A 26619-nucleotide genomic window follows, 5' to 3' on the forward strand; every position below is an offset into this window, starting at 1 on the left:
AAGTAAGTCTGGTAAAGTAAAGCACTGTAAGAGTGCAGGGACTACATTTTTGTCTTTGTAACTCCCTTAGTGCTTTCAATAATAAGTGCTCAGTAAAATGACTGTTGAATGAATAAATGTAATGTAAAATTTTCAAAGATAGGTGATGAATAACTGTAAAGTACTTAAAGTGTTAGGAAATAAAACTACCTAACAACCTTTTCAGGATCACACATACATTTTCCAAATCAATTTGACAATTTTCGATTTCCTTTCCCAAGAGGTTATTCATTGACAAAGATTTCTCAGTACTGGAAGAAGGCATTTCAGTTGCTTCCTGCTAAGAGAAAAAAGGTAAAAATAAATATAATGTTATCCTTCTAGAAGTTATTACAGAAGCAATTACTCTTTCTTAAATACATTAATCACATGAATTACATTTCAATACATTATTTTAAAAATTATACACATATATGACTTCCTGAAAATACCTCCTGCACTCTTCAAGGAATCAAGTTAGTATACTTTGTTTGATTTTTCATAGTCAGATATTCTAGCTACATTTAAACAGAGCCAAGAAATTGTATTTTCTTATTTAAGATATATACTCATGAGTTTCATTCTGTTCTGATTTCTCTGAGTATTTTGTTCTCCACTTGATTCATAAATTTTTCATGTGATACACAAATCCTCATTTAAGAATAAGCCTATCTGAAGGTATCCTTCACTTCTGTGGGAACAGAAAAGGAAAACCAGAATTTAAAGTTGAAAACTCAAAATCAAAATGTCTCTTCCCACCTCCAACACAAATAATGACACATAAAGTTGGCTTTTTCACTATTTTGGGAAGGGAGGAAAAGGTGGAAGAGAAGGGGAAGCTAATAAAGCAGGGGGAATACTCAGAAGTGGGATAGCAGATTATGGCTACCATAGAAGAAATAAGCCAATCATATTTTTTAAGACATTTATCAAATAAATGTTTATTTCAATAATAATTTAAGCTATCACATACATTTTGATTTTTAAATGATGCATACCTTCCTCATTCTTACCTATCACTTTCCTCCTTTTATATTGCCAGTACACAACCCGTATATAGGAGTCACCTAATACCTGTTTATTGAATTCTTTCCCACAAACCACTGAATTATCTTAGTTGTTAATAAAATTTAGTCCAGTCTGTTGGTAGAGAAGAGAGCTAGTCTAGCCATTCTGCAAAGCAATTTGGAACTATTTTCCAAAAGCTATTAAACTATGTATGCCCTTTGATCCAGCAATAACACTAGTAGGCCTATACCCCAAAGGGTTCAAAATAAAAGGACCCATATGTACAGAATTTTTTATCGCTGCCCTTTTTGTGGTGGCAAAGAATTGGATGTACAATTGGGGAATGGCTGAACAAGTTATAGTGACAGAATGCTATTGTACTCTAAAAAATTATGAAGGGGATAGTTCTAGAACATCCTGCGAAGATTTATATGAAGTGATTTAAAGTGACATGAGGGGAACAAAAAAAAAACAGTTTATACAATAACAGCAATATTGTAAAGACAATGAAATTTAAATAACTTAGGAACTCTGAACAAATGACCAACCACAATACCAAAGGACTCATGATGTAATATCTTATCCATCTCCAGATAGAGAGCTAATGGACTTAGAGTGTAAACTGAAGTATATTTTCTTCTCTTTCTTTTCCTTTCTTTCTTTTTATTTTTTTGGACATCAACTAATGCAGGAATTTGTTTTGTATGACTATGCATAATTTTATATAAAGAGTGAGGGAGGGAGAGAAATTGAAACTGAAAATAAAATTTAATTAAAAAAAAAGAACATAGTGCAGTATGGTAAAAAGCTTTAAATGCATTAATTTATTTTTCAATGAAATTTTCAATGAAACTAAAAACTTGAGCTCATATGATTCAATAAAGTAACAACTAGAAGAATATTCCACAGCATATATATTTTTTAAAACTCTGAAATTTTCTTGAACATGAAATCTTATTCAGTCAACAAGCATTTACTAAGTGTTTAATATATACTTAGCATTGTGTTAAGCCCTGGAGATACAAGGAAAGGCAAAAATCAGTCCCTGCTTTCCAGGAGCTTACCTTCTAATGAGAATCTGGATTTTAAAAAATCTGTTTACATGCCTTATTTCCTCCCTCCTAGAAAGAAAGCTCCTCAAAGATAAGGAAAATGTATTATTCATCTTTCTATCTTCCCTAGTACCTGGCACAGTAACCCTCAAATAATTTAATGATATAAATATTTGTTAAATAAATTAAGAATTTAAGGTAATAAATGAAATTATTTTTCAGTCTGAAACTAGATATAGCATTCCTTGTAATTTACTCTCTGAGGTGCCGATTGCTCAGGAGTTAATGGTCATGTTTACCCCCTGAAGAGATGTGATAATTACTGAAGAAAACCTATAAAACAATATATGTACTAGAAGTATATGAGAGATGAACTACTGTATAAACATATGATATGATAGGGAAATGCAAAATTCTTAGCCCAGTCTTGAGAAAATCACTCTTAATAATCTGGAATAAAGAACTAATAAAGAATAATAATAAATTAGTAAAATAATTAATTATAATTATTAAATATTTATATATAAATTTATATTTATATATAAATAAATATAAAATTTATATTTATCTATATGAATTTATATAAATATTATTAAATATAATAAATTAATAAAACAATAATAAACTAATAAAGAATCTAAAAAATAAAGACATTTTTATAAATCTATTTAATGAACTTGTCAGGCAGTGAAGGATGGGAGTGAAGTATAGGAACCATTCTTGAAGTCCAGAGGGCCAGGATTCAAGCCCCATCTCTTTCTTTACTGGTTATGTCACCCTGAAAAAGTCACTTAAGCTATCAGTACCTCCAGAAAACCTCTTTTAGACTAGAAATTGTAGAACATTTGCTATTTTGCTTTGGTAGCAGGAGTTTCCTCACTGGAATTTCCCTATAAATGTAAAAATTCAGATCTGCACCAAAATAATCATAAACTTACTACGATGTCAGCATTTTTATTGGTGTCTTCATGCCTGCCACTCTCTGATTTAATTAATGAGGGATCTTCAGTTCCATCCTTTCTCATTTTTGTATGAGTTAACTCTCTCAGATTACATGGTTCTTCCATCATGGAAGTCCCTGAATCAACAAAGCAATAAAGAAAGGGAGTTCAATATTAATATTCAGAGATTGCCAACATCCAATATGTAAAGGACAAGACTTAGGCAAAAGGATGAACTGTAAAACAGGCTACAAGATATTCAGAATCATTGAGTCAACAAGCATTTGTTGAGTGTGTATGTATATAAAATGCATGTTTATAAGTTTTCTATTCTTGCAATTTCCCATCCCTCTCCACTAACTTACAAATACCCAGCATGTTGCACAAGCCAATTATTCATGGCACTATTTTCCCCCACTTGATATCATAGCATATTTTAATATATCAATAAGTAGCCAATGGACTTCTGGTCAAGATGGCTGCCTGAATGGTAGCAGGCTACCCACACTTATACCAGCAAACACTAAAATTGTACAAGACTGAATAATGATCAAGAACCTCAATGACAAACTATAGTGACTTCTTTCACTGCAGAAGTTCACAAAAAGTCAGCAACCCATGAACAAGAAAAAATGGGGCTGCTAGAAAAGCCAGTGCTAGCACTAGCAAACAAGCCCATACTCTACCAGCATGATCAGAAAAGGTCCAGAAACACTTGTAGCCTTCAAGTTTCTCTGTTCAGAGTGAGCAGGAGTGGAAGGATCCTTTAAGAAAGCTCCAGGGTGGTTTGCAAGTATACCCTGGTGCAGTAAAAGTGATCAGCTCAGGCATCAAGGGTTTCTAGGTGCCTAGCATTCTATCCTGATATGCCACAGAGGGCCCTGAAGTTCCAACTCTGTGAACCTTAAACATCCTGGTTGACTATAACCTTGAGAGGTAGTCGTCAACATACAAGAACCTAGGGGACCCAGAATGAGACTAAGCAAGGCCAACCATCCCCACTCAAAAAATACATCAGGAGGTATAGCCTGGGCCTTTAACAAAGAATCATTTCAGCAACTAAAGCTAGACAAATAAGTGAACCAAAGAAGTCATTGACCAATACCAAAATCAATGTAAATTTAGAGAATCTCCCTTAAGGTGAGAATAACTAGAACAAATGGAAGCAGAGACTGAAAGGAAAAAATAGATCTGACCAAGTCACTCTTCTAATATAAAATATGAAATCCTCAGCTTAGTATTTAAAAGTTTGCCTAATTAGTCTCTTACCTACTTTTTCAGTGGGACATTGGATAGAATACTAGAGTCAGCTGAAGTCAATAAGTTAGGAAGACCTGAGTTCAAACCAACCTCAGACACATATTAGTTGCATGACCCTGGGAAAGTCACTTAAATTCTCTATCCCTCTGTTTCCTCATCCATAAAACAAGGATAATAATAGTACTCACCTTCCAGGGTTGTTGTGAAGATAAAATGAGATAGTATTTATGAAGCATTTTTTAATCCTTAAGATGATATACAAATGCTAGCTATTATTATCATTGTTTTCAGTCCATATTCTCCTTCACGTCCTCTCTGATCCCAACTAGTATTGCCTGCATTCCTGCCTTTGTACAAAAGGCATAGAATGTATTCCCTTCTCACCTCCACCTCTCAGATTCTCTTGCTTCTTTTGATGATAGCTCAGGCACCACTTCCCATATAAGACCTTTTCTGATCCTCCCAGTTGCCTAATGCTCTCTCCCTCTTGAATTTATTTTGTACTAACCCATCTGTGCACTTGTTGTATTTCTGTCCCCCAAATAAAATATACATTCCTTGAGGATAGGAACTGTTTTGTTTTTCATCTTTATAGTCCCAGTACCTTGCACAGTTCTTTGAATATAGTAGGTGCCTAGTAATTTTTTAATATCAATACTTCTCAAAGTAATCTATAAATTTAATATTATACTGATCAAAATACTAACAGTATGATTATATAATTAGAAAAAATGACAACAAAATTTATATGGAATGACAAAAAGATTAAGAATACCAAACTAGGGGCAACTAGGCGGCACAGTGAATAGAGCACCGGCCCTGGAGTCAGGAGGACCTGAGTTCAAATTCATCCTCAGACACTTGACACACTTAGCAACTTTATGACCTTGGGCAAGTCACTTAACCCCAATTGCCTTGCATTCCCCGCTTCAAAAACAACAAAAAAGAATATCAAACTAAATTATAAAAAAAAATTTCATCTCCCACTCTGCAAATGGACAAAGATGAAAAAAAGGAATAGTCAATGTTAGAAAGGTTATAGGAATATAAGTACACAATTATCCTGTTGGTGGAGCTGTGAAGTAGTACAACTATTTTAGAAAGCAATTTGGAATTATGCAAATAAGTGATTAAAATGTTCGTATCCTTTGACTCAGAGATTCCACTATTAGGTTTATACCCCAAGGAGTCTATTAATAAGAAGAAAGTCCCCAGATGCACCAAAATCTTTATAACACTTTTGCTGTTAGCAAAAAATTGGAAGCAAAGTAGATGTTCATCAACTGGGGAATAGCTAAACAAATTGTGATACATACGAATTTAACAAATGTAAAAAATTAAAAGAAATACAGAAAAATCAGTATAAAATGATACAGAGTGAAGTAAGCACAGGTAGGAAAACAATATATAAAATGACTGTAACAAAGTAAATGCAAAGAATAACTATTAAAAAAAAGTGAGGGGGCGGCTAGGTGGCGCAGTGAGTAAAGCGTCAGCCCTGGAGTCGGGAGGACCCGAGTTTGGTTCTGGCCTCAGACACTTAACACCCACACAAAAATATGAGCCGTGTAACCTTGGGCAAATTACTTAACCCCAATTGCCCTCCAAAAAAAAAAGTGAATGCTCAGCAGAGTGCCTGGCACAGAGCAGACACTACATAAATTTTTACTTCTCTTTCCCTTATTCCCCACCTAGGAATACTCCCTAAGAAGTTTAATGGCAGTAAAATTTAAAAAAGTACTTATCTGCACAAAAATATTCCTGGCAGTATTATTTGAAATATCAAAAAATTGTAAACAAGCTAGGTGTTCATAGGGTAACAAATGGCAAAATAAATAATGGTTATATTAATGAAATGGAATGTTATAGGGGTGGCTAGGTGGTGCAGTGAATAGAGCACTGGCCCTGGAGTCAGGAGGAGCTGAGTTCAAATCTGACCTCAGACACATAACACAAAAACTAGCTGTGTGACCTTGGGTAAGTCACTTAACCCCAATTGCCCTCCAAAAAGAAAGAAAAGAAAAGAAAAGAAGAGAAAAGAAGTGGAATGTTACAGTGCCATAATGATAAACTTCAGGAACTCAAAGATATCTGGGAAGACTCATATTAAGTGATAGAGAGTGAAAGCAGCCAAGCTATAAGCACACATATACATACATAGTATCTACAACTGTATAGTTAGAGACAACAATAACAGCAACAAATCCAGGTTTATACACAGTAAGGAAGTTTTTAAAAATCATGAAAAACAGTATGCTATGGGTACTACTATGTAAATGTCTATGTAGAGATTTGGGTTTATAATCTGTAAGGGGCAAAAATTTGCATACACCTATAGTTTATAATCTCCATTTTGGAGATTTTGCTTACATGGTATTTTTTATTATGCTCTTATCTATGTAGTTGAATACCTATAATTATCCATAGAAATAAAAATAAAATTTATGTGTTTTTCCCAAAAGCAAGGAGTCCAGGAAGTAGTGACTGATCTACCATATTGGAGATATATACATATATTCATATAATTATAGTCCATATATATGCATTTTATAAATTGATAAACAGTTGTTGAATAAATAATGATAACTCCTCTGTATACGTGTTTGTGTATGTCATATTTTTCAGTTTATCTCATTAGATCCCCACAGCTTTCCTGTGAGGTATCAAGTATAGATATTATGCTCATGCTCTAGATGAGGAACTCAGGATCAGAATGGATAAGTAACTTGTATAGCACTAGGACTGAAATGAAAAAAAGAGTGTATTGTCTAAAAGTACACATAGTGTACTTAGCTGCACTGTCTATGAAATCAGGGAAGTTGGAAATATATAATGACTTGGATCAAATATATTTTCAATTTCAATTTTTACTGGCCATGTAAGTCATTTGGAAGTCAAAAATCAAACACTCATGCAGTTCAAGTTCAACCCCTTTATTGTAAGGCTAAGGAAGCAGAGACTAGACCACAGATCTAGAGCACAGAGGTCACCAAGTCCAACCCCTTCGCTTTATTTTTTTATTTTTTGCTTTTTGGAGGGCAGCTGGGGTTAAGTGACTTGCCCAGTGGTAAGTGTCTGAGTCCGGATTTGAACTCTGGTCCTTCTGACTCCAGGGCTGATGCTCTGTTCACTATGCCACCTAGCTGTCCCCAATACCCCTTCATTTTATAGATGAAGAAATTGAGACCAGGGGAAGGGGAGGTAGTGGTAAGTGACTTGCCCAAGGGCACACAGATAATAAGTTTAAATTTGAAATCAGTTCCTCTAATTCACACACACACACACACACACACACACACATACACATGAATGAAATTGCATTTGTTATTGGATTAGTATGTAATCTTGGAGAGCTAACTTCCTTTGTCAGAACATCAAAACCCAAATTTGAGGCATAGCTCTTACATAAATGCTTCTTATGAACAAAATCTCTTTAATCAAAATTACACCAAACAGGCAAGAAAATGGAATATTAATGTAGCAATTTCCTTCAAAAAATTTTCTAGAGCCTGACTTTGAACATGGATGGGTTTGGAATCATGTTAGGCATAAACATCTACACTCTAAAAGGACACCTGTGTTTAGTATAAAAGAAATCTCTATGGATTAGAGTCTTACCTAGCAGGTCACTGTTTCTTGCTTCATCCATTTCAGATCCTGTTCGTAAAGTTCTCCTATGTTTAAAGCCAGATGACTGAAAGCATTTTCTAAACAACTGTGAAAACACATTTATTTTCTTGTATTTTTGTAAGTAAAGTAAATCAGCAAAACCCAGCTAATTATGCCATAAAATAAACCAATAATATATAAACATACACAGAAGTGACAAGGTATAATAGTAATGTAACACATAAGGCGTTTGGCAATTACAATGTACATTTCATCTAATATTTTCCTTAATTCACAGGACAACCTTATGACAGAGGACAAAGAAAAACATCATAGTACAGTGGAAAGACTGCTGGATTTGGAGTCCAAGGATCTACATTCAAATCATGGTTCTGATACTTATTGTCAATGTGACCTTGGGCAAGTCACTCACTTAACTTCTCTGGACCTCACTCAGCTCCTCGTCTTCAAGTTCCCTTCTGGTTCTAAAACCATGATTGCATGATCCATGTTTGACAAATAATAAAACTGAGGCTCAGAGACAATAACTAATAGGAAGGCACACATAGGGGAGACAGGATTTAAACCCAAGTTTTCTTACTACAAAATAGGTGTTTTTTTTTCCCCAATGAACTATGTTGTGTCCATCTAAACTAGTCTCTTAATTGTTTCAATTCTATTTATTCAAACTGCAAAATTTTGAAAAAGGATGTGTAACAGTTCTGTTACTAATATAGAATGTAAATGTTATATCAGTATAAAAAGACAGAAATGCTTACCATTTTAAGCTGAGGATTAATCAGAAACTGGGTAGCACCTGACAGAAGTGTATCCACTCCTCCTGTCTCCTTCCACATCATCAAACGTCTGGTAGGGGGTGCAAGTTCCAACACAGTCAGTGTGTCCATGAAGTTACTAAGCTGTTTATCCATGGTGTTGCTGCTGATCTCCTTCACTGGATCAATAAGTAACTTCTTCTTATGTTTGTTTTTCCTTCCCCTTGCAATATCTAAGAAATATCCACAAATCTGACTAGTTAAGCTCCTTACTATAATGGTCTCCAAGGGATTTCATAGCAATAGAATATATTATGCTGGATTTTTCCCTTCCTGGGTCTCAAGAGTGCGATAATACATTTTGAAGAATTTCATAGAGGGGGAAATCCCACCCCCTTCCCCCTCCTGATTTCCTTTCCAGTTCAAGTAGAGATTCACTTAGTAGCCAGTAGTCCTTAAATAATTTACTCTGACAAGTATCCCTCAAAAGTTCTTCAGAGCATCAGTGGGAGCACACACCAGAAAGACAGACAGACAGACACACACACACACACACACACACACACACCTGCTTCTATTCCCAACCATGGTATCTACGGTGCCTGCTTTCATAAGTTATGGTTATGAGTAACATAAGGATGCCAGCAGAGAGAGGGATAATATCATTTACTTTTGTACTGAATTTGTGGAAGTGGAAAAACTTCCAGGGCTCATATAGTATCTAGTTCATTCTGTCACTTCTATGCCAGCAGTTCCCAAACTAATTTGGCTATAGATCATCTTGGCATTTGATGGAACTCATAAATGCTAATCCAGGGAATTTGGGAGGCACAGAATATCCACTGGAATAACAGAGGTCAGAGAAATTTTGGAAAATAGACTTTTTCATTTAGAAAAATTGTCACATGTATTAAATATTTTTGATATATACATTGAAATTTTATTACAGAACCCAAGTTAATAATTTTGCGTAGAACATCAGTTCTTTGTGGAAGAGTTTAGGAAACAGTGGTTCAGGCAGAAATGTCTAAACCAGAGTTGAGTAACCTGCGGCCTCGAGGCCACAGGTTCTCCACTCAAACTATCTCCCAAACAGTATATCAACCTAACTTGTAAAGTTCTTTAGAGAAAGGAATTCCACAACTTTACAATTTATTCTAATGTCTGATAGGTCTCACTAGAGGAGATTTTTTTGTTTGTTTTATTTATTATATCTCATCAACAATCTAAACCCATTTTCTCTCATTCTATTATACCTAGAGATGAGTCACCATCCCTCCCTCCACCAAATTCCTACACACATTTGAAGAATATCATTGTCTTTGTCTCTTCCACTCCAAGCTTTTGCTTTAGGGTGAGGGAATCTAATGTCTTTCATCTTAGTCTTCAGGTTTCCTTATATATCTTTTCCAAAGATTTCATCAATGACCTACCTTTAAATTTTATAGACTACCAAATTGGATATAGAGTTTAATAAGTGCTGAATATAATGGAAGCATCATTCATGGTTCCCTCATTATACTCTACTGTATGTAATGATAATGGGAATCTGAAGATCTTCCCTGTGCCTTGGCCCCTTGATAGGCTGAAGAGACTCTGAGAACCTTCCCTGATTTGAAAATATGCTCTGCCCCCTAATAGGCTGAATGCGGTCACATGGAGCCTGTGGTGGGAGGCTTGTTTTTCAGGAACGCACACACCTTGTTACTTTGTGATTGGGCAGTGAGTCAAGAGGGTTGTGACATTCTCTGACCTAGGAGAAGGCTATATATATACACCCTGATGTGAGGTTTTGCTCTGGGGCTCACTTTGGGAAGAGTTGTGTGATTTGGCCAGATGAGACTCTGGGCAGCCGTTGAGCCCCCCAGCTTCAAAAACCCAGATGTTGGTGCTTCCCTCTCTGGTAACTAACTAGGTATGGATGTAATGGTGGGACAGCTGGAAGCCCTGTCTGCTAAATTGTGCTATTTTCTGCTGTAACTTCTGTTTGTACTCTCTGAAATTCAGGGTGCTGACTTTTTCTCCTGAACTAGATAAATGATATATGTTTTTCTCCTGAACTAGGTAAATGATATATGTTTGATTGATTAAAGTAAGACTGTTAACCCATTTTGAGTTGCTTTACTTTAGAAAAGCAGATCTAAGAATCTGTGCTAGCAGCCATCCTAGCTATGCTAGGGTGCTTGCTGCTACACTGTATTATAAATCCTGTTATTATACTGACTCCTTGCCATACTTCATATAGTGCTCAAACACATTACCATTCTCCACAGTATTCCAGATATGATTATGTTCTAAGTTTTAATCCCTTTATATTCAAGAAACAAAAAACAAAAACGACTCTGACCTCTAGGATCAATTGGATCAAGGATAAATTCCTCTTCTTCATTTGTCATTGACATAGTTCCATTCATTTGCTGACTGTCAGGTGGGTATGCAGACTCAGAATTGCTTGCTTCTCCTATTGAACACATAATAACAGTCCCTTGAAAACAAATCTATCACAAAGAAATAGCAAATTATAGGATAATATAGGAACTTAGTGAAATGGTAACCTTATGCATAAGTTAAAAACAATGAACACATATTATAAATTATTCACTAATAATTAAGAATCCATAAGGAACTATAAGCATATATTCATGTATAACTTCCTTTCTGCCCAAATTTAATGTTGAAAAGCAAGAAGAGTAATATTTACATGCTCATTAAAGTACTGAAAGATTGTTATGTGAGTTAAGTCTACATTCATTTCAAGTGGGAAAATACTAATAAGTAACTATGAAGTTACATTCTAAAACATATTATTATAAACTGTATGCATATATGCATATTTATATATAATATAATATGTATTTCACCACTTAGTTCAAAAATACTTTTTAACCCTAAAAACTCATAAAGAACATCTACTAATGCGTGGAGGGACTGCAATCTAAAATTCCATCCATGCCAATGAAGTCATAGATCCCTGCGGTATCCAAGTAGGTCAACACAAATAATTCAAAAGCACAATACTTTGGTAAATCACAGCAATGTGCTCTCATAAATAATCTTGTGTAGCCACTCCTTTTTCCAGGCAGCAAATTTCAGTGTTGTACCATCTCAGAACTCAAACCATCACCTCAATTTCCTAGAACCTTAGTATTTGAAGTTTTTTTTACCTCACTTAACCTAGTCCCTTGTTCCTATTATCTCTTTCTATAGTATATTACCATATAAATATAGTGCTTATGATACATAATTTTGAACATTCATTTTTTTCTAGGAAGTACATAAAGACAAACATGAACTCACCAACTATTGACTCAGGAGATTCAAGAGGCTCAGGAGGCAAAGAAATTTCTTGGTCCAGATTGAAGTCTTCCAATAGGATATTGTGGTCATCTTGTAACAGTTTGTCTTAAAAATATAATATGTAGCTTAATCATAGAAAGTTTAAAAAGTATACTAATGAAAATAAAAATTGAATAAAATGTGTTGAATACAATTTCAACATTTGACCGGTTAGTTTTGTATCACTCGTATCACTGGTTTTATATCACTTTTAAAACTAAAACTGTATGATGTATAATCAAACTTAATCAGATTTAGGACAATTGTGATGCTAATAAATCTTATTTAACCATAGTTAATATTGTAGTTCAGCAAACTATTCCTGATATTATTTGACATTCCATCAACTTAAATTCTGTATTTACTGGCAATTCTGCACATCTATATTACTATCCAAAAATATTAAATTAAATATAATAGAGTTTTAGTATTAAATGTATTTTATCAAATTCAAATTTTTTGAAAACTAGTAACCCCTGTCTGGTATATGCCCATCCTATAACCTTATATGGTACCTCTCTAGTAATAAAAACCTCAAATTTATGTTAAGATTTATAATTTTTGAAATGTTTTCATCACAAAAGCTTTGTGGGGTACACAATACAAGTCATGTTTTCCATTTTTCCATTTCCATAGATGATAAAACTGAGGCTCAGAGTGACTAATAATAGGTTTGTCACACAGAGCTGGAAGGAATTTCAGAAATCAGCTAGTCCAACCCCTTCATTTAATAGGAAAGGAAATAGGACTGGAAAGATGAAAAGACTCTTAAGTATTCCCAAAGCAAAGGTCTGAACATGTCATTCCCCTTCTCAATAAACTCAACAAATTCTAATGGATCCCTAGGACCTCTGTCTTTGGTGTTTAGAACTCTTCATGACCTGGCTCCATTCTATCTTTCCATTTTTATTACACAATATTCCCCCTTGAGCCCTTTGAGTGTAGTCAAACTAGCCTTCTTGCAGTTTTTTATACATAACACTCCATCTCCCATCTCTAGACTGTCTCCAATGCCTAGAATGTATTTCTTTTTCACCTCTGCCTTTTAGAACTTCTTTGTTGTTGTTTAGTCATTTTAGTCATGTCTGATTCCATTTGGAATTTTCTTAGCAAAGATATTGGAGTGGTTTGAATTTCCTTCTCCAGCTCATTTTACAGATAAGGAAACTAAGACAAACAGGGTTAAGTGACTTTCCCAGTGTCACACAGCTAGCAAGTATCTGAGGCTGGATTTGAAGTCATGAAGATGAGTCTTTTTGACTCTAGGCTCAGAATTCTATCTACTGTGCTATCTACCTGCTCAGTTAGTCCTTATTTTTAGGACAAAATCCGTTTTCTGAAAGTTTCCATTTCAAGAAGTATTTACTGAACAACTAAATAAACTTCAGTTCTGCTATAATAAAGGTCCATGTCACAGAATTATTGGAGATGGTAAGAGTTAAGAAAGATTCTTGGGGTGGCTAGGTGGCACAGTGAATAGAGCACCGGCCCTGGAATCAGGAGGACCTGAGTTCAAATTCGGTCTCAGACACTTAACACAAAAACTAGCCGTGTGACCTTGGGCAAGTTGCTTAATCCCAATTGCCCTCAAAAAAAAAAAAAAAAAAGAAAAGATTCTTTAAGTATGCTGAGCAACAGAGGTAGTGTGGTATAGTGATAGAGCACAGTCATCTGCATTATTTCAGTACCTTCCTGATTGATCTCTTAGCTTCTAGTGTATCCCAAATAAAATCAATCCTCCATGAAGCCTACAAAATATTATTCCTAAAGTATAGGTCTATGCCATATCTCTGTTTAAGAATCTTCAGTGGCTCCCAACAGCCTCCAAGACAAAATATAAACCCCTTAATTTTGCACAAACTGGTTCTACCTAATCTTTCCATATTTATGTTTCATTAATCAATCTATGTGGCAGAGCTATGTGGCAATCTATGTCGCCTACTAGGTGCGGCAGGTACTGTTCTAGGTGCTGGGGATACAAGTACAAAGAATGACACAATCCCTACTCACAAGGCACTTACATTCTTTTTGGGGGGGAGGGGGCTTTTTGGAAGGGCAGTTGGGGTTAAGTGAATTGCCCAAGGTCATAACAGCTAGTAAGTATGTCAAGTGTCTGAGGCCATATTTGAACTGAAGCCCTGACTCCAAGGCGGATGCTCTATTCGCTGTGCCACCTAGCTGCCCCAGCACTTACATTCTAATGGGGAAAACAAGAAGCATAAATGTGTGTGTGTGTGTGTGTGTGTGTTTGTATGTGTGTGTATATACACACAGAATAAATATAAAATTAAGAAATTCCAATATATATCAATTATTTAGTTAAATATAAGGTAGTTTGAGAGGGAGAATACTAGCCATCTAAAGCAATTAGAAAAGGCTCCAAGTAGATGGTATCTAAGCTGCATCTTAAAGGAAGAGTAGACTTGGATATACAATGAGGAAGTCACCTGCATAGAAAAAATAACTATTCATTGGAGCTAATGAGATCAGTAAGTCTGAGAAGACAGTCCTTCATAGCAGACACTCACAGTTAGAAAATAAAACACATAATATGATTTGACAAAGCAAACTGATGAGCAGCCATACAGGTAGAACTGAGAGAGCAAAGCAATGAAAACCTAGAGAGAGTGCCCAGAAGAAGAGGGTGTTCAATAGTGTCAAATACTGTGGACAAGAAAGATGAATACTGAGAAAAGGCCTTTGTACCTGGCAATAACAAGTTTGTCACACATAGAGCTGGAAGGAATTTCAGAAATCAGCTAGTCCAACACCTTCATTTCATAGAAAAGGAAACAGGATTAGAAATATGAAAAGACTCTCAAATATTCTCAAAGCAAAGGTCTGAACATGTCATTCCCCTTTTCAATAAACTCAACAAGCTTGAGTGATAGTGTCAAAAACTAGATTGCAAAGGGCTAAGAAGAGAGAAGGAAGTTGAAGTGGAACAAATGGAAAACTTTTTTTAGGAGTTTGGCTATTAAAGGGAGATAAAGGATCATACATTGAGAGGGTAGTAGGATGTAGTGAGGAATTTTTAAGAATAAAAAGAGAATCCTTAAATTCCTCCCAATTTACTGTCTTCTTTTCTGCAGTCTACAAACACAACAGACAACATAACAAATACTTACAACCCTACAAACCCGCTACCAGGGTTAGTTTGTAAGTTACAAGAAAGGATCCAGTAAATTGGACAAAGGGGATAATTGTGGGGATAATCTGTCAAGGGAGATGAAAGGGGATAAGAACAAGTGTACAGCCAGAGGGCCTCGGTGAGGAATATTATGTCTTCATTAGAAACTAAAGTAATGGAAGGGAGAATGGGAAGTTTCAGGAACATCTTTGAAAATTCAACATAATTTATAACTTTATTAGCCAAAATATCTTTAAAAGTGAAACAATTCATTGTCAGTTTAGCTTTAAGCCATACCAATCATATCCTCGGCAGCTCCTTCATCCCCGAATCCATCTCTACTGTCATATAATACAGATTTTTCTTCAAGGAGACTTGCAAAACTGCATCCAGCTAAAATTGTACTGTTATGTGTCAATATGTTGTCATTATAGAAGCTCTGTCTCCTAAGTAGTTCAGATTCCTCACCTAAAGTAATAAATGAAGACAAGAAAGACCTGAGATATTGCTGATAACTTCAAAAATGCATAAATAATAACAAATATATTGGGCTCATAACAAAAACAGAAGAATTTGACTCAACTTTAATTGACACTGTTTTAGTAAACTAAAACAAGGAGTGTCACTCAAGCTACTGAGTCTTTTATGCTACCTAAAACAAAATACTCATCTGCTGTAAAGAAAAAGAAAAGTTAAATAAAGTAACTTGTTACCCAAAGAAATATTTGTTGCTTTGGGTCAGATCAAAAAATGACAATATTACATATGTACACAAAGACTAAACAGATTTTCCAGTATCACTAAATGAATATTATAACTTTGCCCATGGGCATTTATGAGACATCAGTAACTAAGTGCTAACTCAGCAAGGAAGACAGAACAACTAAACTGTGAGGCAGGATAGGGAGTAGTAGAGTCAATAGCTCTAAATAGAGTGCTAGTGTTTCTCCTGCTCAGAGACTTCCTGTAGCTAGCACATAAAAACAGGAGAAAAGAAGGTTCATGCTGCTGGTACTAGAAACTAGTCCTAGTTAGACTTCTTATATAATACATGAAAGTATTTATAGAAGGAAAAGGAAAGGTGGCATCTTATAGCAAAGAAAAGTAATTGCAGGGGTCTGATGTCAACGGATGCCTTTTCCTTTGTGTGAGTATATTATCTCTGGACTATTCCAGGTGTATTTTCCTGGAGGAGAATGCCAGGTAACAAATTGTGTGTTCTCACTGCTAAGCTGCCTGACGTCCTAGACCCAGAAAACACCAAAGAGACTTGACCATGATGAATTTGTGTCAGAAGATTGGTAAAGGTTGTGTCCCTGACAGTACTTTCTTTCTTTTTCTTTTTTTTTTTTTTTTAGCAATTGGGGTTAAGTAACTTGCTCAAGGTTACACGGCCAGTTATTTCTGGGTGTGGTGCTGAGTGTCTGAGCCCGGGATTCGATCTCCAGGTCGTCCCAACACTGGAGCCGGTACTCTTACTTGCTGAGCCACCTGGCCGCCCCTAAGCAATTGGGGTTAAGTAACTTGCTCAAGGTTACACGGCCAGGTGTTTCTGGGTGGGTGCTAAGTGTCTGAACCCTGGATTCGATCTCCAGGTCGTTCTGACACTGGAGCCGGTGCTCTTACTCGCTGTGCTACCTGGCCGCCCCCGACAGTACTTTCTAAGCTTTTCCCTCTTCTTTATTTTCTGTCAGTGCCAGATTTCAGGGGACTTTGATTGCCTGAAGTTTCAGGTGCCTTACACCAAGAGGAAAATCTACCATTGTTTAACAACAGTATTTATAGGATTCTATGAAATAAAGGGATATTTTGGTAATGTGAAGTTGATTATATTAATTTGCATGTTAAGTGATCATAAATTCATAGATTTAAAACTAGAAAGGGCCTTCAAGGTCATTTTGTCCAGACTCTACCATTTATAGATCAGGAAACTGAGACTACAAGAATGATTTGCCTAAGTAATAAATCTGAGTCCAGAGTCACCCCACATTCCACTCTAAGGTTCTGTATCCCCACACCTCTCTTGGTCCAAGGAAGGAGCTATGCCCCTTTGGAGGTGAAGGGCCAGGTCCCAGCAGATGTCAGTAGCCATTTTTGATTAGCTGAGGGTTTAGCATGACTTTGAAAAATTAACCAATTGGTTAAACCCAGAGAACAAGAAGCTGGGAAGAGTCAAAACTAAGACACAGGTCTTTGGAAGAGGAATTTTATATTCCTAGGTAAGGAACCAGAAAAGGCGGAGCATAACTGGCAGCGCAGACTGGAAAGACAGGGATGCTTCCACTATTATCCGCTATAGAACAAAGCAGATTTACTAAGCAACAGATTTGTCCTGTGGACGAATCCCTCCCCCCCTTTTTTTTAAGACATTGAGAATTCTTGTCCTCTGTTATGTAAGTTGTAACTTTATTCTTCTCTCATAAATAAAAATTTTTCCTATATTCATTCACTAAGGCGTGTGTGTGTGTGTGTGTGTGTGTGTGTGTGTGTGTGTGTGTGTGTAGGGGAAGGGCAGGAAGCCAAAGAAGAAGAGGGGTAGATTCTAGAATCAGGATATCAAAAAGGAGTGACAGGGAAAGCTATGAGGGTTAAGATATTAAGGGTAAGGGAGAATGATGAGCTTCAGACTAGACTTAAGCCCAAAAAGGAAAGCATTTTGGGGCCAAGTTCCACTTTTAGGGAACAATCTAGATGTGACCTATAACTGTCCCAAGATATAGCCTCATATGTAACCACTGGGATAAACCATCCAAAAGAAATAAAAGACAGGATTTCCACATTTAATTTCATAGGCTATTTGAGGGAAATAGCTCACTTTGCTTTAGTACTTCACAGTTTACAAAGTATTTTCCTCATAACCACCCTATGAAGTAGACATTGTAAGTAGTGTTATCACCATTTTACAGATGAGGAACCTGAAACTCAAGGAGGTTAATTAAGTTGACCTTGTTTACCAGGACTGGTAAACTAGAGCTGTGCTTCAAACGCACAATATACATCATCCTTACCTCGTACTATTCTTATTTGTAAGCATGTCTTATTCCAACCACCATAGTTCCAGTAATACCTTATTGGAGAAGGTCAGGGACTGTTCATGCTATACCTGGCAGGGTCCCTTGCATATAATAGGTACTGAATATCATAATAACAACCACGACAATAGCAGTAACACCTACCTCCTAAGGTGGTTGTGAGGATTAAATATGATAATATTCATCAAGTGCTTTAAAAACCATAAAGCATTATATAAATGCTATCTTTTTTTTAAAGCAATCGGGGTTAAGTAACTTGCTCAAGGTTACACGGCCAGTTATTTCTGGGTGTGGTGCTGAGTATCTGAGCCTGGATTTGATCCGGGTCATCCTGACACTGGGGCCGGTGCTCTTACTCACTGAGCCACCTGGCCACCCCTAAGCAATTGGCAGTAAGTAACTTGCTCAAGGTTACACGGGCAGGTGTTTCTGGGTGGGTGCTAAGTGTCTGAGCCCTGATTCGATCCCCAGGTCATCCTGACACTGGGGCTGGTGCTCTTACTTGCTGTGCTACCTGGCTGCCCCAATGCTAACTATTCTTAACAGATGTTTCTTGAATGGAATACATACATGAAGTATATAAGAATACTTACAAATCAACAGTTTAAATGTGTGATTTACTATATGGCAAAATGAGTATATAAACACTGAGAAAGTGCAAAACTTTGTGGTCATTAGAATGGTATGGGATTAAAGAAAGCCTTCTTGGAGGGAGTTGGCTTGGATGTGGTCTTGAAGGAAGATGTGGATTGCTGGAGAAGTGAGGAAGGCAAAGGCAGGAAATAAGTGTGGGGTAGCAAGTGAATTTGCTTGGCAGGAACATAAAGTAGATGTTGGGACATAAAAGAGAAATGGGACTGGTGGAAGGCTTTTAGGCCAGCAAAGGACTTTAGGTCTGATAGGTAACAGGAAGCTTCTGTAGATCCTCAAAAAGAGAGATGGGAGAGGATGAAAACAAATTTTGAAGCCGACAGTTCAAAGAGTCATGTGTAGAATAGATAAGAAACTAGACGATTAGCATGAAGCTGTTATAGCTCTCCTGGCATGAGGAAATAAGGATTCAGCCAAAGCCAGTCAGTATCTGTGTAAGGAGAAAGACAGGGTAGACCTAAGACACAATTAAGATACAACTAGATTCAAGTAGATAAATTATTTCTTCTGGAGTATATTCAGCACAGAAGCATAAGTAAACTTGTTTATGATTTATAATTCTTAACTTCTAAAATACTCTCACCAAAACTTCCAGCTTGAAAAAGCAGATCATTACTGAAATCTTCTCTAAGTGTAATGTCTTCAGCTTTGCTCTGGTGCAGAGTAAAGTGCTCAGAAACATCAATAGCACTATAGAAAAGTTTAAAATCTAGGTTATTACATGAACAGAAGCACCATGATTTTATAACTAGGTTGGGGAGCCTATACCCCACCCCATATATAGTTTCATTCTAAAAACAAGAAATATAAGATTATTATTTTCTCAGTTGTATATTTTACAAACCATTAATTAACTAAATAGGAACAAATTATATGAGATAGCCACAGACCTTTTCCATTGATATGCACAGATACGTATACTGGCAAAATATTGTCCTGTCTTGGCAAATAATTGATGAATGACAGCTAACTTGTCCAAAGTGCACATTTGTCCATGGATTTTATGTTTTCAATATATAGAGACTAAGACAAAGCTTGAGGAAAAATGGAAGTCTCACAAGTTTAGAAAAAAGCTCCCCTTTGTTTGACCTTGTTACAAATTATCTTTCTTGTACCCACCCCTGTCATTGATTTTCTTCAGCACTGTGTTTGAATACTGTGTTTGCATTCAGTGATATTATTGCTTTGGTTTTACATTTTTACCCAGTGTTGCATATTTAATCATTATGAGTTATCATAGATCAACACATTCTTCTCCTTTTCCCTGTCTCCTAAGGTAATTTGTAAAAAACTATTTCAAGATCTTCAAAACTGTCAAATTTTTTTTAAAATGTACTCTCCTCCCTTCCTCTGTATTTCATTAGAGAACCAGAAAACATGTTTTTAGTAGAGGAAAAATTGACTATATAGTTTATTTTTGTCACTGTACTTGGAATCATTATAATAAATTCAAACTTTTGGCAGATGTGCTCAATGAGTTGCTTGGTAATCCTGTTTAAAATTTAATCCCTTTCTCTGAAGGAAGTTTAAACATGAACATGTAAGAAAAAAAATTTAAAACCCTGTTTAGCCAAGATATATGGAAAAATACTTTTTGTCAAAAGATCAATGATCCATCAGTATGAGTGTTCCCTCCATCAATTAAGATGACAATTTTTCCATGCCTAACATACTGTCTTTTTGAGCTACTGGAGCCAGAGGAACTCACTTCTTGGTGACTAATCCTCTGGTGATGGGCCACTACACGTTTAGCTAAACTGACACCTAGACAACAGACTTACAACCACCTTCCTCCCCCTCTACCTTCTCCTCCTCCTCCTAGGCATGCAACTTGAAGTATCTCTAATTGTGTGTTGGGTTTGTACTGAATTGGCACAGACTTTAAGAACCCAAGTTATGATAAAATACTAGAGTAGGATGTTATTAGAGATGTGGAAATATAAGAAAAACAATTTACTTCACATTGGGTAACTGGGTATCAAAGTCACGAAATTCTTCTGGCAATGTGATAGAATTGTAAGCAGCTTCAAAATTCTCTTCTGGAAGATCAACTAGTCCTAAAGGAAATAAAGATAGCAATTCACATTTATATGTGAATTTTAAGGTTAAAAATTCTATATAATATATATATATACACATATATGTATGTATATACATGTACATACACATCTATAAAATCTCATTTGTTTTTATATTTCAAGTATTATCCCTATTTTACAGAAGAAAATATCGATGTTTGTTAAAATTAAGTAGTTTGCCCAAGGTCATACAACTGGTTAATTGGTAGATCTGGGACTGAAATCTAGGTCTTCTCAAATTAAGTCTAGGGTTCTTTTCATGCTTAAAAGATTCAGGCTGGTCAAGTAAGCCCTGATGCTGTGGGAAGTAAAATACTCTCTATCATATATTATATGTAATAAAATCACAACTCCACAGGCAATCTTTACTAACATTATGAAGAATGAAAAGAAAACCTGACAAATGCACAATGTAGCTGAATTATATTTTAAGGTATTGTAAGTGTCACAACTGTAACTCTGTCATACTTTGGGGTTCCTCCATAAAGGTTGAAACTCTTTAAAGTTGTAAAGATTTTGAAAACTGCTGCAAGGAATCAGTAATATTTACTTTTAATCAATATTATTGTATCCTTAAAGAATTGTGCATTTTTGGTAGTTTTAATACTATTTGATAGATTAAAAACAAAAAATGTGAAATAATACAACTCTTGAGGAGAATTTTTACCTTCCTATGCAAACAGGGAAGGAAAAAATAATTAAAAAGGAGACCATGTGTCCCTAGTCTTTGAAGTTTAGATTCAGTCAAAAGAAATTTTAAATTCACTACGCTTACTCTGAAATCAATACTGTGCATCAAACTGGGATACTCCAAATAAAATTGAAATGCAAGAAGGCACCAAAAAGAAGAAAAAAAACCTATGGATGCATGTACCTGGGCGAAAGGTCATCTTCATTTTAATGAAAGCTTCATTGCAGTCTGCTAAAAGGTATTTTGCCTTCCTGTGATAGATTCGAACCACTCCTAACAGCAAATGTCCAGAAGTCCGCAGTGCAATTTTTACCTTTCAAAAAAAATACAAAAAGTTAAGATGTTTAGAATATCAGTTTATAAGGAACTTAGGATACAGGAACCAAATTCTTTAGAACTCAGCAAATCAGTAAGAATTTTATCTGTTTAAAGATTACAGATATTTCCCTATCTTTCCAAATGCATTCCCTAAGTTTTACTTTGCTTCCTTTTCAACTATTCAAATTTTTTCTGATATTCATTGAAAGCAATGAATTCCTTAAGTGAAATGCAAAATGAAGAAGTAAAAATATAACATGGCAATATGGCACTATTGTTATAAGAATTATAGCATCTAAAGATTTATTAAATATTATTTTGTTCATTCAATAAGCATTTAGCGAGTGACTATGTATGCACTGCACTGTGCTAGGGGAAGTGGATTATTTATAACAGAAACACTAAAACATGGTTTAATATTGTCCCTTCTTCTCAGGGACCAATCTATGTATACATATTGTCACCTAAATAAAATACATAGTGGTGTTTTGGCATAGATAAAATCCTGTATTTGGAGTTATAGGCTTGGGTTGGAAACCCAACCTGTGTGACCTTGGGCAAGTCAGCCTCTTCATCTGCAAAATGAGGAGGCTGGACTAGATGACTTCATAATAATCTTTCTAGTTGCAAATCTATGAGCTTATAAAATAGCTAAATTATGCCAGACACAGAACCTAGCACAATACTTTGAATGTGGTAAAAACTTAATAGACAGCTGTTGAATAAAGAAACATTGATCTATAACTAGCTACCAAAATGAATAATGCGGAGAAGCAGTGCTATAGGAGCTTAGAAAAGGGGTATGATGTCCATGGCCCATCCAATTGTTTTTTAAATCCCTTTCCTCCCCACAAATATTGCCACAAATAGGATTCCATTTCAATCAATTACATACCTTAGGTGATAGAATTTTTTCAATAGTTGCCTCTAAATTACATTCAAATATATGGGCTTTTGTGAGCTTCTTCTCCCAGTGAGCTGCAAGCCATATTTTGGCCAATGGCCCTCGCTTGCTCATAAGCAAATGTGTGTAGAACATGTTGCCTGTATTTTGTAGTTTGATTTAATGAGCTAGAAAGAACAATAAAAGAAGATATTTAAAACTGGATCAAAAACTTTCAGTACAATAGGATTTGGAATCAGGGGATCTGTGCTCACAGTTCAACTCTGCTACTTATTATCAGTATGATTTTGGGCAATTCAATTTTCCTTTTTCAGTCTCAGTTTCCCTAATCTTTAAAATTGAGGGCTTTGCCTAAATGACCTCTAACATCCCTTTCTGCTCAAAATTCTATCATCTTATACTAAAGAAAGTTTCTTTCTTTTTGAAATATAAAGTTATTTTCAGACAGTTGTTCAATTCAACAAACATGTACCAAGGGCCTGCTATGTACAAAGCACTATGCTGGGTAGTGGAGATACAAAGACAAAAAAATAGCACAGTCCCTACTCTCAAAGATCTTACAATCTAATAGGGTATATATGAAATGTACACAAAGAAGTATGTACATGGTATGTAGGGACATGTAAATATAAATATAAATATAAATAAAAATACATAAGGGTATATGATTGCATATCATATACGTGTGACATGCACCTACACAACACGACGAATCTGTGCACAATGTAACAACATATACAAACACGTAGCTTGCATGTATACTACATATAGAATATGTGTAATACATATATATGAGGTATATGCAAATAAGTGTGAAACAAGATAGAATGTGATGGGGTAAAGGAGAAGTCCAAAGTACTGTAAGAAAATCTGGAGTTTTTTTTAGTAAATGCTTATCAACATTTATAAAACCACCTAATTTTATTTATTGCTTAAACTAAACTCCTATCTAGAATATCTGGGTCTTACCTAGCATATAAAATTATACTACAAGCAAAATCATAATTTTCATTTTAGAATTGTAAGCTCAATGTTGATATATATCTTTTCCAGTTATAGCTTTTTAGAAAAAGGATCAAGTTTGAAAAAAGAAGAAAGATAAGAAAAAGAGTGCTAGAACAGAGAATAAACAACATAATATGAGGAAAAAAGTTCAAGAAAGGAACATGAGATAGAAGACAGAACAAATGTCCACACTAAATCAGAAGCTTCTGATGCTGGCAAACATGGAAACAAGTTGTCTGTCTGCTTAGGTGAACTGCTAATCTCTTATAAATGGCAACATTTCTGTGAATTGAATTGTTGCTCTGACTTATTTAAACCAAAAATTTGTTTTTCAAATGAAGAAAAAGGGAAAGAGAGTCAGAGAGTGAAGAAGAGAGGAAGAAAGCTAGAAACTAAAGGGAGGTAATCAGGATAAAATAAGGAAGGAAAATAAGAGGCAAATAAAAATGGCTTAACACAAAGGGTAAAAAAAAGACTTATCATTCACTTACAGCAAAGACATATAATGCACTTGTATGCATTCCAACATATTATGTCTGTTATTCTGGGAAATAGCTTACTACTGAAGCAAAATTGAAGAGAGGTTATAGTGTATAGTTTGATTGGTTTTTAGAGTAAAATTACTGACTACATTTATTAAGATAACAACATGTATAACCTTAACAGTTATTTCACTATGGCATTTTTCCCTCTATACTAAAGAAGATATGAGACAAAGTATATTAAATAATATCACATGATATCACAGAGTTAGGTGTAGTCTCAAACATAGTATATATTACAACCCATTCATATCTTCTCAATTTGTGAGATTTTGCCAATGTGCTTCCATAAAACCTTCACAGTATTCATCTAACATGTTGATCACCTCCCTGATTCCCAATCTCACTCTCTACAAAAGTTATTCCAAACCTTCTCTTCCCTCCTTGAGTCTTCCACATCTCCTTTTCTCCACCTTCCCCAATTGAGGACCTTGCCTCCTACTTTACTGAAAAAATTGAAGCTGTTAAGCATTCTTCCATTCTCTTCATCTCAAAATCCCTTGATATCACCTCCACTTTCTCTTCCTTTCTCCCATTCTGAAAAAGAGGTGACTCTTCTCCTTGCCAAGATCAAACTTTATGCTTGTATACTTTATCTCCTACCCTCTTGTCTTCTTTAGCAGACTGTATCTGCTATCACCCCCCCATCAACCATTTCTTCTCTTGCTAACTTCAAATATCTCCAAATCTCATTTTTAAGAAGACAAAAAAAAAACAACAACAAAAAACCAAGCCCTTATTTGACTCCGCAATCTCCTCAAGTTATCATCCTATACTTTTCTAAATTTCCCAAATTTTTTGAAAAAGTTTTCTACACTCACTGCCTCAACTTCCTGTCTTCTCTTTCATTCCTTAGCCTTTGCATTTTAACTTTCTACCCCATCACTCATCTGAAACTTTTTTCTCCAGTCAGAAATGATCTGTTAGTTACCAGATCTCATTATTTTTTATCAGTTCTAATCCTTCTCAATTTATCTGCTGCATTCTCTGAGCTTTTTCGACACTATTGTCTTTTGGTTCTCTTTGTCTGACCTGTCCTCAGTCTCCTTTGTTGACTCATCATCCATACCAAATGCCCTAACTGTGGGTGTTCCTTAAGGATTTGTTCTGGGGATTTGTCTTATCTTATCCCTCTATATCAGGGGTTCAAATTCCCATCTGGCACTCTGGTGAATCCCTTCTCAAAATAATGTTTTTAAATGCATAAAATAAAGTATATAGGATTACAAAGGAAACCAATTACATTGAAATACAGATATCTATCTATCCATCTATCTATCTATCTATCTATCTATCTATCTGTCTATCTGTCTATCTGTCTATCTGTCTATCTGTCTATCTGTCTATCTGTCCATCTGTCCATCTATCCATCTATCCATCTATCCATCTATCCATCTATCCATCTATCCATCTATCCATCTATCTATCATTTCATTGACTCCAGGTAAAGAACCTCTACGCTATACTCTCTAAGCAACCTCATCAACTTTCATAGATTTAATTATCATCACTGTGTTGTCTCTCAGATCTATATCTCCACCCTGAGCTTTAAGCCCACATCACCAATTGCCCATTAGACATTTCAAACAAGCTGACTAGAGAACTTTAAGCTCACTTTGATCTCTCCTGCTAGACCATTCCCTCTGCCAGATGCTCACATCTCCACAGGAGGCTCCACTATCCTCACAGTAGCTCAGGTTTATTGACATCATCTTCAGCTTCCCATCCTAACTATCCAGTTGGTTGCCCACTTGCTGCTTCTACTTTCACAATCCTCTTCAGTCAAACACTTTCTCTCCACTCACATGGCTATCATCTTAGTTCAGCCCTTCATAACCTCTTGCTTAGATTATTGCAACAGTTTCCTAATTAATTTCCTTGTCTCCAATCGCTCACCAATCCAAGTCCATTCTGGACTGCTGTCAAAATAATTTTCCTTAAGGGCAGATCTGACCATGACTTCTCAATCAACTCCAAAGGCTTCCTATTACTGTTTGAATAAAATATAAATTCTTTTGTTTAGCTTTTAAAGCCCAACATAACCTGGCCCCAGCTTACCTTTCTAGTCTCACTGGACATTATTCCCCCTCCAGAACTTTGTGTGATCCAGTCAAAATGAACTTCTCTGTTTCTCATTCAGGATACTCCAAACTCCATCTCTGTGCCTTCACACTGGATGTCCTCCATACTTGGAATTCACCCTCTCTTTACCTCTGCCTGAGTCCCTCTCTTTAAGATTCAACTCAGAAACCATTTTATGAGTAAAGG

The 26619-nt window shown here is 35.7% G+C and overlaps 1 protein-coding gene across 1 annotated transcript in view; it reads right to left on the bottom strand.

Moving 5' to 3' along the window:
• RAD21L1 (RAD21 cohesin complex component like 1) overlaps window positions 1-22939 on the bottom strand; it is a 32694-nt gene extending 9755 nt beyond the window's left edge. The window contains exons 1-11 of the mRNA XM_069073975.1: window positions 22796-22939; window positions 21766-21895; window positions 20771-20870; window positions 19397-19503; window positions 15428-15598; window positions 11962-12066; window positions 11012-11125; window positions 8668-8897; window positions 7898-7994; window positions 3017-3156; window positions 218-319 (exon numbers count right to left, since the gene is read on the bottom strand). Coding sequence (XP_068930076.1) covers window positions 218-319; window positions 3017-3156; window positions 7898-7994; window positions 8668-8897; window positions 11012-11125; window positions 11962-12066; window positions 15428-15598; window positions 19397-19503; window positions 20771-20870; window positions 21766-21895; window positions 22796-22939 — 1440 coding nt within the window. The remainder of the gene's footprint in view (window positions 1-217; window positions 320-3016; window positions 3157-7897; window positions 7995-8667; window positions 8898-11011; window positions 11126-11961; window positions 12067-15427; window positions 15599-19396; window positions 19504-20770; window positions 20871-21765; window positions 21896-22795) is intronic.
• Window positions 22940-26619: the final 3680 nt, after the last annotated feature.

Source organism: Petaurus breviceps, unplaced genomic scaffold (genome assembly GCF_028583685.1).
Source record: "Petaurus breviceps papuanus isolate PSGF00001 unplaced genomic scaffold, PetGlider_PUasm1.0 90879, whole genome shotgun sequence".
Classification (NCBI taxonomy): Eukaryota; Metazoa; Chordata; class Mammalia; order Diprotodontia; family Petauridae; genus Petaurus; species Petaurus breviceps.